Source organism: Engystomops pustulosus, chromosome 8 (genome assembly GCF_040894005.1).
Source record: "Engystomops pustulosus chromosome 8, aEngPut4.maternal, whole genome shotgun sequence".
NCBI lineage: Eukaryota > Metazoa > Chordata > Amphibia > Anura > Leptodactylidae > Engystomops > Engystomops pustulosus.
In genome coordinates this window covers 126,582,013-126,599,633 of record NC_092418.1, presented here as the reverse complement: position 1 = coordinate 126,599,633, position 17,621 = coordinate 126,582,013, and the positions used below count along the sequence as shown (strand labels likewise).

The 17,621-nt window shown below is 46.7% G+C and overlaps 1 protein-coding gene across 2 annotated transcripts in view; it reads right to left on the bottom strand.

The window, feature by feature from the left end:
• The window catches only part of CACNB4 (calcium voltage-gated channel auxiliary subunit beta 4), a 194,208-nt gene that overhangs the window by 68,540 nt on the left and 108,047 nt on the right, over nt 1–17,621 (bottom strand). For both annotated transcript variants that reach the window (XM_072122516.1, XM_072122517.1), the window contains 4 exons: nt 3,679–3,698; nt 3,516–3,596; nt 1,095–1,153; nt 35–144 (listed from right to left, as the gene is read on the bottom strand). In XM_072122516.1, coding sequence (XP_071978617.1) covers nt 35–144; nt 1,095–1,153; nt 3,516–3,596; nt 3,679–3,698 — 270 coding nt within the window. The remainder of the gene's footprint in view (nt 1–34; nt 145–1,094; nt 1,154–3,515; nt 3,597–3,678; nt 3,699–17,621) is intronic.

Here is a 17,621-nt window from a genome sequence, read left to right as displayed (position 1 = left end):
GCCCAAAACTTTTTACACCTGGTTCTGCTCTTACCCAGACTGGACCTGGTGTTGGAGCGCTCGATTATTGCTCTTCTGCTGGGATTATTCAGGACGGATCTCTTGGCCAGGGAGATGTCAGCCGTGACCCTCGTGATGGATATCCTAGGAGAAGGAGAACGCGTCACCACATCTGTCTGCACCAAACGCACGGATATTCATTTTCCTCTCTCGTCTGCGCTTTATATTCCGTATAGGTCGGGATACACATAGATTTATGGACTGTGATTCCCTTAAAGGGAACCTGTCACCAGGTTTTACGCCATCAAACACCCAGACCCTTTCCTAGAATTCCCTCTTAAGTCTGAAATTTCATCCGTTTAACTATAAAAAATCTTGTAATATACAAATGAGAAGAGTGATCTTTTACCTGAGATGAGTCAAGTTTAGAAGCCGCAGGAGGAGAGTCATATCCGATGCCTTTATCTTTGGTATCATAGTAAAGAATCTCATCAGATCACATGATGCTTGGGATTGAGTGATCTACAGAACTGAGATAGGGGCAGGTAATATAATGTATATAAAAATATACATATATCTCTGGTTCTTTAGCTCACAGAACCAGAATGTGACGAGATTCTTATATAGCATGATATTATAGAAGTTATGATAGAGGCACCTGAAGTAACACTAAACTTGACTTATTTCTGGCAAATCTAACTCTTCTCTGCTCATGTCACATGACTTTGGAGAAAATTCTGTGTTTAAAATAAACAGATAAAATTAATTGATTACAAATATTATTCCATTACCTGGCATGTTCCAAAAAATGCAAACGAATAATATGTAGATGCATCAATATGCAGAGGAGCTGTATACATAAAACGGCCACTACTTAGCTACAAAGTGAACTATTTATGCAACTGTATAGTCTACTCTGATATATAGGTTAAACAGCAGGTGGCGCTCTAGACACAGTTGTCTTAATTGGAGAGCTAATTTGCATATGCCCTCCCCTGAGGAGCATTGCACAGCCTTATACCAATATAGCAGAGCCCCAAACATCAATACCCATTCACTAATCAGATGATAAGCCACGGTCAGAGCTCCCTCACCTCCCATCAAACCTGTGCTTCAAGAAGTCAAAGAGGGCTTTCTGCATCATGTCCGTCACCTTCCCAGAAAGAGGAGGAAAGGAGCCGAGGAGGAGAGGATCCGAGGAGGAAAGGAGCCGAGGAGGAGAGGATCCCAGGAGGATGGATCCGAGGAGGAGAGGATCCCAGGAGGAGAGGATCCAAGGAGGAAAGGAGCCAAGGAGGAGAGGATCCGAGGAGGAGAGGATCCAAGGAGGAGAGGATCCAAGGAGGAAAGGATCCGAGGAGCAGAAGAGAGAAAATAGAAAAAGTGAGAAAGACAGAGAATAGGAAATCTCCTGTAGAAGAGGCGGAAGCCCCCGCTGTGTAACACAGGGAGGAGATGACACAGATCAGTCTCAGGATTTTACTGTTCTATCAAGAATCAATTATCAGCCACAGAAATATTATTCTAATTATCTATTATCTATGTAATATCTATCTATGATACACACATGATACACGCATGATACACACACGATACACACATGATACATGCATGATACACGCATGATACACACATGATACACACATGATACACGCATGATACATGCACGATACACACATGATACACACGATACACACACGATACACATGATACACACACGATACACACATGATACACGCATGATACACGCATGATACACACATGATACACGCATGATACACGCATGATACACACATGATACACACATGATACATACATGATACACACATGATACACACATGATACACATGATACACACATGATACATACATGATACACGCATGATACATGCACGATACACACATGATACACATGATACACACACGATACACACATGATACACATGATACACACATGATACATGGAAGGTTCCTGTCCAGAATCTCATCCCTGAACCATTGCTAAAATATGACACAAAAACTCCTGCAGCACAGCAGAGGCCGAGCAAAGATCAGAAAACAAAGACTCAACTGATCTCTGATATCTGCACCAAAAACATAAGACAAAACTAAGACTAATGTCATTTACATAAAGACCTATGGAGAGGGGAGGGGGAGTCACAGCAGCTACATCTCCTCCCATCGGTGCTGAGACATCTAAGAGTCCATAAGTCTATGGAGGGGGAGGGGGAGTCACAGCAGCTACATCTCCTCCCATCGGTGCTGAGACATCTAAGAGTCCATAGGTCTATGTAGAGGGGAGGGGGAGTCACAGCAGCTACATCTCCTCCCATCGGTGCTGAGACATCTAAGAGTCCATAAGTCTATGGAGAGGGGAGAGGGAGTCACAGCAGCTACATCTCCACCCATCGGTGCTGAGACATCTAAGAGTCCATAAGTCTATGGAGAGGGGAGGGGGAGTCACAGCAGCTACATCTCCTCCCATCGGTGCTGAGACATCTAAGAGTCCATAAGTCTATGGAGAGGGGAGGGGAAGTCACAGCAGCTACATCTCCTCCCATCGGTGCTGAGACATCTAAGAGTCCATAAGTCTATGGAGAGGGGAGGGGGAGTCACAGCAGCTACATCTCCACCCATCGGTGCTGAGACATCTAAGAGTCCATAAGTCTATGGAGAGGGGAGGGGGAGTCACAGCAGCTACATCTCCTCCCACCAGTGCTGAGACATCTAAGAGTCCATAAGTCTATGGAGAGGGGAGGGGGAGTCACAGCAGCTACATCTCCTCCCATCGGTGCTGAGACATCTAAGAGTCCATAAGTCTATGGAGAGGGGAGGGGGAGTCACAGCAGCTACATCTCCTCCCATCGGTGCTGAGACATCTAAGAGTCCATAAGTCTATGGAGAGGGGAGGGGGAGTCACAGCAGCTACATCTCCTCCCACCAGTGCTGAGACATCTAAGAGTCCATAAGTCTATGGAGTGGGGAGGGGGAGTCACAGCAGCTACATCTCCTCCCATCGGTGCTGAGACATCTAAGATTTACTCATAGAGCCTGCACACAGGAGACATTGACTAAAGTGGCTTTTCCTCTAAAATTTGTGATTAATTATGACTGGCAAGCAAGATGGACAGAGGCTCCCTGAGCTGCTGGACTGCATATAAGTCTATGGAGAGGTGAGGGGGGGGGGGATAAGTCACAGCAGCTAGGTCTCCACTCATCTGTCCTGAGACATTTAGATTTACAGATAGAGCCCTGGCAGGGAAAACTGACTAAACTGATGTGTAATGTGAAATGTCTGCTGAATTCTGTCTTGTAAGAAGATGGACAGAAGCTCACTGATGAGGTCTATGGAGAGGGGAGGGGGAGACATAAGTCACAGCAGCTAGGTCTCTAGCCACCGCTTCTGAGACAACTGAAAACTACAGAGAGAGGAAAAATATGACTCATGCTCTGAAATGTCTGCCAGAAGCCCCTCTGACCTGGAGACCGGGGGCCGTGCGGGGGGCACTCACATACCTCATAGCCTTTCAGCGATGGTCCCACCAGCACTACCGGCCTCATGGATGGCACAACATCGTAAGGCGCGACATGTTCTGTCTGGAAACACAATAATAAGTCATTAATACCCGAGCAGCTGCGCCGGGAGGACGAGCGGCGGGAGGCAGTCACAACAACTCACCACTTTCTGCTTCGGCTTGGCTGGAAAACAAAGAGAACAGAGTCAGATCCGAGAAGAGAGAGCGGGCGATGAGCGCGGAGCGCGGAGTGGGGTGGCGAAGCCCCTTATATAGGGACAGAGCGGAAATCATAGCATCACGGCCAGCGCCTACGTAATAGGATCCCCATGATACCGGCCAGTCTGGGGGTACACCCATGTATAGAGTGCAGCATCACGGCCAGCACCTACGTAATAGGGTCCCCATGATACTGGCCAGTCTGGGGGTACACCTATGTATAGAGCGCAGCATCACGGCCAGCGTCTACGTAATAGGGTCCCCATGATACCGGCCAGTCTGGGGGTACACCTATGTATGGTGGGATGACGAAGCCCTTTATATGGCACATACATGTATAGAGTGCAGCATCACGGCCAGCACCTACGTAATAGGGTCCCCATGATACTGGCCAGTCTGGGGGTACACCTATGTATAGAGCGCAGCATCACGGCCAGCGTCTACGTAATAGGGTCCCCATGATACCGGCCAGTCTGGGGGTACACCTATGTATGGTGGGATGACGAAGCCCTTTATATGGCACATACATGGATAGAGCGCAGCATCACGGCCAGCGCCTACGTAATGTACAATGACCTCTATATAGATAACACTGACCCATCATTACATCACTACTGACAATAGATGATGTCACAGCTTATCTCCTCCCCCTCCTGTACAATGACCTCTATATAGATAACACTGACCCATCATTACATCACTACTGACAATAGATGATGTCACAGCTTATCTCCTCCCCCTCCCTGTACAATGACCTCTATATAGATAACACTGACCCCTCATTACATCACTACTGACAATAGATGATGTCACAGCTTATCTCCTCCCCCTCCCTGTACAGTGACCTCCATATAGAGAACACTGACCCATCATTACATCACTACTGACAATAGATGATGTCAAAGCTTATCCCCTCACCCTCCTGTAGAATGACCTCTATATAGATAACACTGACCCATCACTACATCACTACTGACAATAGATGATGTCACAGCTTATCCCCTCCTCCTCCCTGTACAATGACCATTATATAGATAACACTGACCCATCATTACATCACTACTGACAATAGATGATGTCACAGCTTATCTCCTCCCCCTCCTGTACAATGTCCTCTATATAGATAACACTGACCCATCATTACATCACTACTGACAATAGATGATGTCACAGCTTATCTCCACCCCCCTGTACAATGTCCTCTATATAGATAACACTGACCCATCATTACATCACTACTGACAATAGATGATGTCACAGCTTATCTCCTCCTCCTCCCTGTACAATGACCTCTATATAGATAACACTGACCCATCATTACATCACTACTGACAATAGATGATGTCACAGCTTATCTCCTCCCCCTCCCTGTACAATGACCTCTATATAGATAACACTGACCCATCATTACATCACTACTGACAATAGATGATGTCACAGCTTATCTCCTCCTCCTCCCTGTACAATGACCTCTATATAGATAACACTGACCCATCATTACATCACTACTGACAATAGATGATGTCACAGCTTATCTCCTCCCCCTCCCTGTACAATTACCTCTATATAGATAACACTGACCGATCATTACATCACTACTGACAATAGATGATGTCACAGCTTATCCCCTCCCCCTCCCTGTACAATGACCTCTATATAGATAACACTGACCCATCATTACATCACTACTGACAATAGATGATGTCACAGCTTATCTCCTCCCCCTCCATGTACAATGACCTCTATATAGATAACACTGACCCATCATTACATCACTACTGACAAAAGATGATGTCACAGCTTATCTCCTCCTCCTCCCTGTACAATGACCTCTATATAGATAATCCTGACCCATCATTACATCACTACTGACAATTGATGATGTCACAGCTTATCCCCTCCCCCTCCCTGTACAATGACCTCTATATAGATAACACTGACCCATCATTACATCACTAGTGACAATAGATGATGTCACAGCTTATCTCCTCCCCCCTCCCTGTACAATGACCTCTATATAGTGTGGGGAATTGCTCTGGTAGTTGACTGGTAGCAGTGCAGGAAGCAGTGACACACGCAGGTTTAAAAGTCCAACTTAAGTGTTTATTCACACTTGCAAAACAGAACACAAATTCAGCCTTGGCTTAGGCACATGCAAAAACATTATAAAAGTAATTCCTGCCCGGCTAGGCGCTGTCTAATACATTTTGAGAACCCTAGCTATCCGGGTACCAGGCTGCCTGGCACACGCTCTTGGCCAGCAGCAAGACAGGAGACCCCCAGTTACCTTTGCTGTGAGAATGCAATCTCGCTTTCAGCTCTCCAGGTAGGGCCTCCCCTACTGCTTCTGGCCTGCAGACTAAATCAGGCCCTAACGAGGCCTGTGACCTGCACCTGTGGGCTATACAAAAGCCCAGGACCGAAGCCCGGGTGGAGTAGGAGTCCCACTACCAGCCTACCCCTACTCCATAATAAGCAGGCCCAGTACGGACATTACCAATGTGTCTGTGTTAGCGAGGCCAACACAGACCAAACAGACTATTCCTGCTTATCATGTCTGCATTAACCCTTGGGTTACTGCAGACAAACCCAGGGCTTTTACCACCAGCATTTCATCTACCTGTAAGACAGATAGCGGTTTTCCCACACAATACCTCTCACTTTCTCACATCCCCTCCCCCTCAGTTCAGACCCACCGGGGCAAACTCCTGACATTAAGCAATGCGTTCGGGACAAGGCATCTGCATTGCCCTGTAGCTTCCCGGCTCTGTGCTCCACCATGAAACTGAAATCTTGGAGGGACAAGAACCACCTAGTGACCCTGGCATTCCTCTCCTTAGTTCTACTCATCCACGTGAGAGGAGAGTGGTCAGTTATGAGACGGAACTGTCGTCCCAGCAAGTAGGACCGTAGGGACTCTAATGCCCACTTTATCGCCAGACATTCCTTCTCTACGATACTGTAATTTTTCTCTGCTGGCGTGAGCTTCCTGCTCAGGTAGGTAATGGGGTGTTCTTCTTCCTGCTCATGTAGGTAATGGGGTGCTCCTCTTCCTGCTCAGGTAGGTAATGGGGTGTTCCTCTTCCTGCTCATGTAGGTAATGGGGTGTTCTTCTTCCTGCTCATGTAGGTAATGGGGTGTTCCTCTTCCTGCTCATGTAGGTAATGGGGTGTTCCTCTTCCTGCTCAGGTAGGTAATGGGGTGTTCCTCTTCCTGCTCAGGTAGGTAATGGGGTGTTCCTCTTCCTGCTCAGGTAGGTAATGGGGTGTTCCTCTTCCTGCTCAGGTAGGTAATGGGGTGTTCTTCTTCCTGCTCATGTAGGTAATGGGGTGTTCCTCTTCCTGCTCAGGTAGGTAATGGGGTGTTCCTCTTCCTGCTCAGGTAGGTAATGGGGTGTTCCTCTTCCTGCTCAGGTAGGTAATGGGGTGCTCCTCTTCCTGCTCAGGTAGGTAATGGGGTGTTCCTCTTCCTGCTCATGTAGGTAATGGGGTGTTCTTCTTCCTGCTCATGTAGGTAATGGGGTGTTCCTCTTCCTGCTCAGGTAGGTAATGGGGTGTTCCTCTTCCGGCTCATGTAGGTAATGGGGTGTTCCTCTTCCTGCTCAGGTAGGTAATGGGGTGTTCCTCTTCCTGCTCAGGTAGGTAATGGGGTGTTCTTCTGAGACAGGACAGCTCCCAGTCCTACATCTGACGCATCCGTCTGCACAATAAAGTCTCTCTTGAAGTTTGGCGTAATGAGGACGAGATCCACACAGCGCAGACTTCAATGCCTGGAAAGCCCCTTCTGCTTGTTCATTCCACCGCACCATGACAGGCCTTTTACCCTTCAGCAGGTCTGTCAGGGGAGCGGACATGGTGGCAAAGTTTGGTATAAACCGTCTGTAGTACCTGACAATGCCCAGGAACGCCCTGACCTGTTTGGTGCTCACTGGTTGAGGCCAACCCTGTATAGCATCAATCTTGTTGATCTGAGGTTTAATTATACCTCGACCGATCACATACCCCAAATAGTGTGTCTCCTCCATTCCCAGCGCACACTTCTTGGGGCTTGCGGTCAGGCCCGCTTCCCTTACTACGGCCTGTACCTTGGCCAAGTGACTCTCCCAGTCATGGCTGTAGATGATAATGTCATCTAGATAGGCGGAGGCGTATCTCCTATGTGGCTTTAACACTATGTCCATTAACCGTTGAAAGGTAGCGGGGGCCCCATGAAGCCCAAACGGTAATACAACATAGTGAAAAAGGCCCTCAGGGGTGATAAAGGCTGTCTTTTCTTTAGCCCTATCTGTCAGGGGTACCTGCCAATATCCTTTAGTTAGATCCAGTGTGGTGAAGTACCGAGCTCCCCCTAGTCTCTCTATAAGCTCGTCCACCCGTGGCATGGGGTAGGCATCGAACTTAGACACCTCATTCAATTTTCTAAAATCGTTGCAAAATCGCAACGTCCCATCTGGTTTGGGAATTAGAACAATTGGACTGGCCCACTCACTTTTGGACTCCTCAATAACCCCTAGCTTCAGCATCTTCTGAACTTCTTCTGATATGGCTTGTCTACGAGCTTCGGGGACTCGGTACGGCCTTAATCTTACCCTTACCCCTGGCTCAGTGACAATATCATGTTTAATTACAGATGTGTAGCCTGGCAACTCTGAGAACACATCTGTATTTCTTGCTACAAACTCTCGAGCCTCTCGCTGTTGTCCTATGGTAAGGGTATCGGCTATCCGCACCTCTGCATCCGGCACTGGCTTATCTGCCGCCTGTGAGGGTAGCGCAGGAGGTGGACTAGCCAGAACCATCTCTGTATGCAGACTCTCTCTGTCTTTCCAGGCCTTCAACAGATTTACATGATAAGTCTGCTCAGGTTCTCTCCGTCCGGGCTGACGTATCCTGTAGTTCACCTCTCCTATTTTCTCTATAACCTCATACGGTCCTTGCCTTATTTAGCGAGAAACTTACTTTCTACAGTGGGGACTAGCACCAACACACGATCACCGGGACTAAAGCTCCTTACTTTTGCTGACCTGTTATAAACCCGGCTTTGAGTCCTTTGTGCCTCCTCCATATGCTCCTTGACGATGGGCATGACGGCCGCCACCCTGTCCTGCATATCTGCAATATGGTCTATTACACTTTTGTGGGGGGTGGGCTCGTGTTCCCATGTCTCTTTGGCTATGTTCAGGAGACCCCTGGGATGTCTGCCGTACACTAACTCAAACGGTGAGAACCCAGTAGAGGCTTGTGGGACTTCTCGGATGGCGAACATTAAATATGGCAATAGTACATCCCAGTCCTTCCCATCCTTGTTTACCATCTTCTTTAGCATACTCTTTAGAGATTTGTTGAACCATTCTACCAATCCATCCGTCTGAGGATGGTACACAGAGGTGCGTAACTGTTTAATATTAAAGAGCCGACATAGCTCCTTGGTGACTTTTGACATAAAAGGAGTCCCCTGGTCTGTGAGGATCTCCTTGGGAAGTCCCACCCGGCAGAACATGGCAAACAACTCTTTAGCAATTAGTTTCGCAGAGGTGTGCCGCAGTGGGATGGCCTCAGGATATCGGGTAGCATAGTCCATGACTACCAGGATATGCTGATGCCCCCGAGCAGATTTAACTAAAGGACCGACCAAATCCATGGCGACCCTTTCAAAGGGTACCTCAATAATGGGCAGAGGTACCAACGGACTTCTAAACTGTACCATGGGAGCATGCAATTGACAATCAGGGCAAGTTTCACAATACCTTTTTACCCTATCATATACTCCTGGCCAGTAAAAACGCTGCAAGATGCGTTCCAGAGTTTTTGTGGTACCTAGGTGCCCTCCCATCACATGCTTATGTGCAAGGTCTAACACCATCTGACGATATGGCTGAGGTACCATTAACTGCTCCCGGGTTTCACCGTGGACCTTATCAATGCGGTACAATAACTCCTGATTTACCACCACACGAGGGAACAACTTATCCGCACCTGGGTGCTGAGGTACGCCATTAGTTTCTACCACATTTTCTCTGGCGCGGACCAGAGTGGGGTCCTGGAGTTGGGCAGTACCAAAGTTGTCACGGGATACCTCCAAATCAGACAACTGCGGTCCTGTCACTACCTCCTCAGTTTCGCCTGCCATAACATCTAGGGGAAACATTACACTTCCATCTTCTGTGGCGGTCACCCCTACGGCAGGAACTCCAGAATCTGGGTCATCAGGCTCGGCTTCAGAGATCTGACCAGACAACACAGGAGAACAACCCCCCAACTCTTGGTTTCCCCGCCATAGAGTCCAGAACATGGGGAAGTCCCGTCCCAAGATAAGGTCATGGGGCAAGTTCTTGACAACCGCTGCCTCATGTAGTGTCTCTCCACAAGAGGTCTGGAAGTTAATAACTGTGGTGGGGTAGTCCTTTACGTCCCCATGGATGCACAGGACTCCAATTGTGCGCCCTGTGACCGCCTTGGGGTCTGTGAGGGACCCATTAATCAAGGTCACCCGACTGCCTGAGTCCAGCAGGGCCAACGCTGGATGCCCTGCCACAGTCACCCGGCACAGGTGGCGCTCATCAGCAGAGTCGGGACTTGTAGCTGTGTAGACAGGGGCAGCATAGAGAGAAACCCTTCTGGCGGAACTGCAGTCCATGGGCTCTGAGGAATTGGGGCAATGGGCTGCAATATGACCTGGCTCATGGCAGGTCCAACAGGTGGGAGCCTCCCCCCTCCTCCTCCCCTGGGGTACTTCCCGGACATTAGGCGTTGTCCTGCCCCGGGAATTTGTGGGTGACAAGACCTTCCGTGCCTTAAGGCCTGTCTTGGTATAAGGGTCTTTCTTTGTTAGGGCCTGAGTGGCACAAAACCTCTCCACCAACCCCACCAGCGCATCGGCATCAGACGGGTCCCCGTGTCCCACCCATTGTTGGATCTCACCCGGCAAGGCCCTCAGGAAACGGTCCAAAACAACCTTCTCGACCATCTGGGCTGGGGTTGATGTCTCCGGCTGAAGCCACTTGCGGACCAAGTGAACAAGTTGGTGCATCTGCCCCCTCGGTGGTAGCGCCTCCTGGTATCTCCAGCTATTCACTCTTTGAGCGCGTAGATGCTGATCCACTCCTAGTCGGGCCAAGATCTCTGCCTTTACCTTGGAGTAGTCCCGGGCATACTCCTCGCTCAGGTCGTAGTATGCCTGCTGGGGATCAGCGACGAGGAAGGGGGCCAACACCTCTGCCCAGTGTTGCTGTGGCAACCTCTCTCGGGTGGCCACCCTCTCAAAGCCTGTCAGATAGGCCTCCACATCATCCTCGGCGGTCATCTTGGTCATAGCTTTGCGGACCTCTTTCCTGGCGTCCTTCACCGTCATTGCTGGGACAGTCCTTTGCTGAGCAGCGGTCAGGGCTGTTATCTGCTGGAGCAGCAATCTGTTTGTCTCTTGCTGCTGCACGTTGGACTGGACAAGCTGCTTGATTAACTCCTCCATGGCTGTGGCTTGCAGCTTCAGTGCTGTCAACTTCCAGGACATGCACTAGTGTATACTTCACTGCACTTTGCCCGCTCCAATCCACCATATGTGGGGAATTGCTCTGGTAGTTGACTGGTAGCAGTGCAGGAAGCAGTGACACACGTAGGTTTAAAAGTCCAACTTAAGTGTTTATTCACACTTGCAAAACAGAACACAAATTCAGCCTTGGCTTAGGCACATGCAAAAACATTATAAAAGTAATTCCTGCCCGGCTAGGCGCTGTCTAATACATTTTGAGGACCCTAGCTATCCGGGTACCAGGCTGCCTGGCACACGCTCTTGGCCAGCAGCAAGACAGGAGACCCCCAGTTACCTTTGCTGTGAGAATGCAATCTCGCTTTCAGCTCTCCAGGTAGGGCCTCTCCTACTGCTTCTGGCCTGCAGACTAAATCAGGCCCTAACGAGGTCTGTGACCCGCACCTGTGGGCTATACAAAAGCCCAGGACCGAAGCCCGGGTGGAGTAGGAGTCCCACTACCAGCCTACCCCTACTCCATAATCAGCAGGCCCAGTACGGACATTACCAATGTGTCTGTGTTAGCGAGGCCAACACAGACCAAACAGACTATTCCTGCTTATCATGTCTGCATTAACCCTTGGGTTACTGCAGACAAACCCAGGGCTTTTACCACCAGCATTTCATCTACCTGTAAGACAGATAGCGGTTTTCCCACACAACTCCTCTCACTTTCTCACAATAGGTAACACTGACCCATCACTACATCACTACTGACAATAGATGATGTCACAGCTTATCCCCTCCCCCTCCTGTACAATGACCTCTATATAGATAACACTGACCCATCATTACATCACTACTGATAATAGATGATGTCACAGCTTATCCCCTCCCCCTCCCTGTACAGTGACCTCTATATAGATAACACTGACCCATCATTACATCACTACTGACAATAGATGATGTCACAGCTTATCTCCTCGCCCTCCCTGTACAATGACCTCTATATAGATAACACTGACCCATCATTACATCACTACTGACAATAGATGATGTCACACCTTATCCCCTCCCCCTCCCTGTACAGTGACCTCTATATAGATAACACTGACCCATCATTACATCACTACTGACAATAGATGATGTCACAGCTTATCTCCTCGCCCTCCCTGTACAATGACCTCTATATAGATAACACTGACCCATCATTACATCACTACTGACAATAGATGATGTCATAGCTTATCTCCTAACCCCTCCCTGTACAATGACCTCTATATAGGTAACACTGACCCATCATTACATCACTACTGACAATAGATGATGTCATAGCTTATCTCCTAACCCCTCCCTGTACAATGACCTCTATATAGGTAACACTGACCCATCATTACATCACTACTGACAATAGATGATGTCATAGCTTATCTCCTCCCCCTCCCTGTACAATGACCTCTATATAGATAACACTGACCCATCATTACATCACTACTGACAATAGATGATGTCACAGCTTATCTCCTCCCCCTCCCTGTACAATGACCTCTATATAGATAACACTGACCCATCATTACATCACTACTGACAATAGATGATGTCATAGCTTATCTCCTCCCCCCTCCCTGTACAATGACCTCTATATAGGTAACACTGACCCATCACTACTGACAATAGATGATGTCATAGCTTATCTCCTCCCCCTCCCTGTACAATGACCTCTATATAGATAACACTGACCCATCATTACATCACTACTGACAATAGATGATGTCATAGCTTATCTCCTAACCCCTCCCTGTACAATGACCTCTATATAGGTAACACTGACCCATCATTACATCACTACTGACAATAGATGATGTCATAGCTTATCTCCTCCCCCTCCCTGTACAATGACCTCTATATAGATAACACTGACCCATCATTACATCACTACTGACAATAGATGATGTCACAGCTTATCTCCTCCCCCTCCCTGTACAATGACCTCTATATAGATAACACTGACCCATCATTACATCACTACTGACAATAGATGATGTCATAGCTTATCTCCTCCCCCCTCCCTGTACAATGACCTCTATATAGGTAACACTGACCCATCACTACTGACAATAGATGATGTCATAGCTTATCTCCTCCCCCTCCCTGTACAATGACCTCTATATAGATAACACTGACCCATCATTACATCACTACTGACAATAGATGATGTCACAGCTTATCTCCTCCTCCTCCTCCCTGTACAATGACCTCTATATAGATAACACTGACCCATCATTACATCACTACTGACAATAGATGATGTCATAGCTTATCTCCTCCCCCCTCCCTGTACAATGACCTCTATATAGGTAACACTGACCCATCACTACATCACTACTGACAATAGATGATTTCACAGCTTATCTCCTCCTCCTCCCTGTACAATGACCTCTATATAGATAACACTGATTCATCATTACATCACTACTGACAATAGATGATGTCACAGCTTATCTCCTCCCCCTCCCTGTACAATGACCTCTATATAGGTAACACTGACCCATCATTACATCACTACTGACAATAGATGATGTCACAGCTTATCCCCTCCCCCCTCCCTGTACAATGACCTCTATATAGATAACACTGACCCATCATTACATCACTACTGACTATAGATGATGTCACAGCTTATCTCCTCCCCCCTCCTGTACAATGACCTCTATATAGATAACACTGACCCATCATTACATCACTACTGACAATAGATGATGTCACATCTTATCCCCTCCTCCTGTACAATGATCTCTATATAGATAACACTGACCCATCATTACATCACTACTGACACTAGATGATGTCACAGCTTATCTCCTCCCCCTCCCTGTACAATGACCTCTATATAGATAACACTGACCCATCATTACATCACTACTGACAATAGATGATGTCACAGCTTATCTCCTCCCCCTCCCTGTACAATGACCTCTATATAGATAACACTGATTCATCATTACATCACTACTGACAATAGATGATGTCACAGCTTATCCCCTCCCCCTCCCTGTACAATGACCTCTATATAGATAACACTGACCCATCATTACATCACTACTGACTATAGATGATGTCACAGCTTATCTCCTCCCCCCTCCTGTACAATGACCTCTATATAGATAACACTGACCCATCATTACATCACTACTGACAATAGATGATGTCACATCTTATCCCCTCCTCCTGTACAATGATCTCTATATAGATAACACTGACCCATCATTACATCACTACTGACACTAGATGATGTCACAGCTTATCTCCTCCCCCTCCCTGTACAATGACCTCTATATAGGTAACACTGACCCATCATTACATCACTACTGACAATAGATGATGTCACAGCTTATCCCCTCCCCCCTCCCTGTACAATGACCTCTATATAGGTAACACTGACCCATCATTACATCACTACTGACAATAGATGATGTCACAGCTTATCTCCTCCCCCTCCCTGTACAATGACCTCTATATAGATAACACTGACCCATCATTACATCTCTACTGACAATAGATTATGTCATAGCTTATCTCCTCCCCCCTCCCTGTACAATGACCTCTATATAGGTAACACTGACCCATCATTACATCTCTACTGACAATAGATGATGTCATAGCTTATCTCCTCCCCCCTCCCTGTACAATGACCTCTATATAGGTAACACTGACCCATCATTACATCACTACTGACAATAGATGATGTCATAGCTTATCTCCTCCCCCTCCCTGTACAATGACCTCTATATAGATAACACTGACCCATCATTACATCACTACTGACAATAGATTATGTCACAGCTTATCTCCTCCTCCTCCCTGTACAATGACCTCTATATAGATAACACTGACCCATCATTACATCACTACTGACAATAGATGATGTCATAGCTTATCTCCTCCCCCCTCCCTGTACAATGACCTCTATATAGGTAACACTGACCCATCACTACATCACTACTGACAATAGATGATGTCATAGCTTATCTCCTCCCCCTCCCTGTACAATGACCTCTATATAGATAACACTGACCCATCATTACATCACTACTGACAATAGATGATGTCACAGCTTATCTCCTCCTCCTCCTCCCTGTACAATGACCTCTATATAGATAACACTGACCCATCATTACATCACTACTGACAATAGATGATGTCATAGCTTATCTCCTCCCCCCTCCCTGTACAATGACCTCTATATAGGTAACACTGACCCATCACTACATCACTACTGACAATAGATGATTTCACAGCTTATCTCCTCCCCCTCCCTGTACAATGACCTCTATATAGATAACACTGATTCATCATTACATCACTACTGACAATAGATGATGTCACAGCTTATCCCCTCCCCCTTCCTGTACAATGACCTCTATATAGGTAACACTGACCCATCATTACATCACTACTGACAATAGATGATGTCACATCTTATCCCCTCCTCCTGTACAATGATCTCTATATAGATAACACTGACCCATCATTACATCACTACTGACAATAGATGATGTCACAGCTTATCTCCTCCCCCTCCCTGTACAATGACCTCTATATAGGTAACACTGACCCATCATTACATCACTACTGACAATAGATGATGTCACAGCTTATCTCCTCCCCCTCCCTGTACAATGACCTCTATATAGATAACACTGACCCATCATTACATCACTACTGACAATAGATGATGTCACAGCTTATCTCCTCCCCCTCCCTGTACAATGACCTCTATATAGATAACACTGATTCATCATTACATCACTACTGACAATAGATGATGTCACAGCTTATCCCCTCCCCCTCCCTGTACAATGACCTCTATATAGATAACACTGACCCATCATTACATCACTACTGACTATAGATGATGTCACAGCTTATCTCCTCCCCCCTCCTGTACAATGACCTCTTTATAGATAACACTGACCCATCATTACATCACTACTGACAATAGATGATGTCACAGCTTATCTCCTCCCCCTCCCTGTACAATAACCTCTATATAGATAACACTGACCCATCATTACATCACTACTGACAATAGATGATGTCACAGCTTATCCCCTCCTCCTCCCTGTACAATGACCTCTATATAGATAACACTGACCCCTCATTACATCACTACTGACAATAGATGATGTCACAGCTTATCTCCTCCCCCCTCCCTGTACAATGACCTCTATATAGATAACACTGACCCATCATTGCATCACTACTGACAATAGATGATGTCACAGATTATCTCCCCCTCCTCCCTGTACAATGACATGTATATATAGATAACACTGACCCATCATTACATCACTACTGACAATAGATGATGTCACAGCTTATCCCCTCCCCCTCCCTGTACAATGACCTCTATATAGATAACACTGACCCATCATTACATCACTACTGACAATAGATGATGTCACAGCTTATCTCCTCCCCCTCCCTGTACAATGACCTCTATATAGATAACACTGACCCATCATTACATCACTAATGACAATAGATGATGTCACAGCTTATCTCCTCCCCCCTCCCTGTACAATGACCTCTATATAGATAACACTGACCCATCATTACATCACTACTGACAATAGATGATGTCACAGCTTATCTCCTCCCTCCCCTGTACAATGACCTCTATATAGATAACACTGACCCATCATTACATCACTACTGACAATAGATGATGTCACAGCTTATCCCCTCCCCCCTCCCTGTACAATGACCTCTATATAGATAACACTGACCCATCATTACATCACTACTGACAATAGATGATGTCACAGCTTATCCCCTCCCCCCTCCTGTACAATGACCTCTATATAGATAACACTGACCCATCAATACATCACTACTGACAATAGATGATGTCACAGCTTATCCCCTCCCCCCTCCTGTACAATGACCTCTATATAGATAACACTGACCCATCATTACATCACTACTGACAATAGATGATGTCACAGCTTATCTCCTCCCCCTCCTGTACAATGACCTCTATATAGATAACACTGACCCATCATTACATCACTACTGAAAATAGATGATGTCACAGCTTATCCCCTCCCCCCTCCTGTACAATGACCTCTATATAGATAACACTGACCCATCATTACATCACTACTGACAATAGATGATGTCACAGCTTATCTTCTCCTCCTCCCTGTACAATGACCTCTATATAGATAACACTGACCCATCATTACATCACTACTGACAATAGATGATGTCATAGCTTATCTCCTCCCCCCTCCCTGTACAATGACCTCTATATAGGTAACACTGACCCATCACTACATCACTACTGACAATAGATGATTTCACAGCTTATCTCCTCCCCCTCCCTGTACAATGACCTCTATATAGATAACACTGATTTATC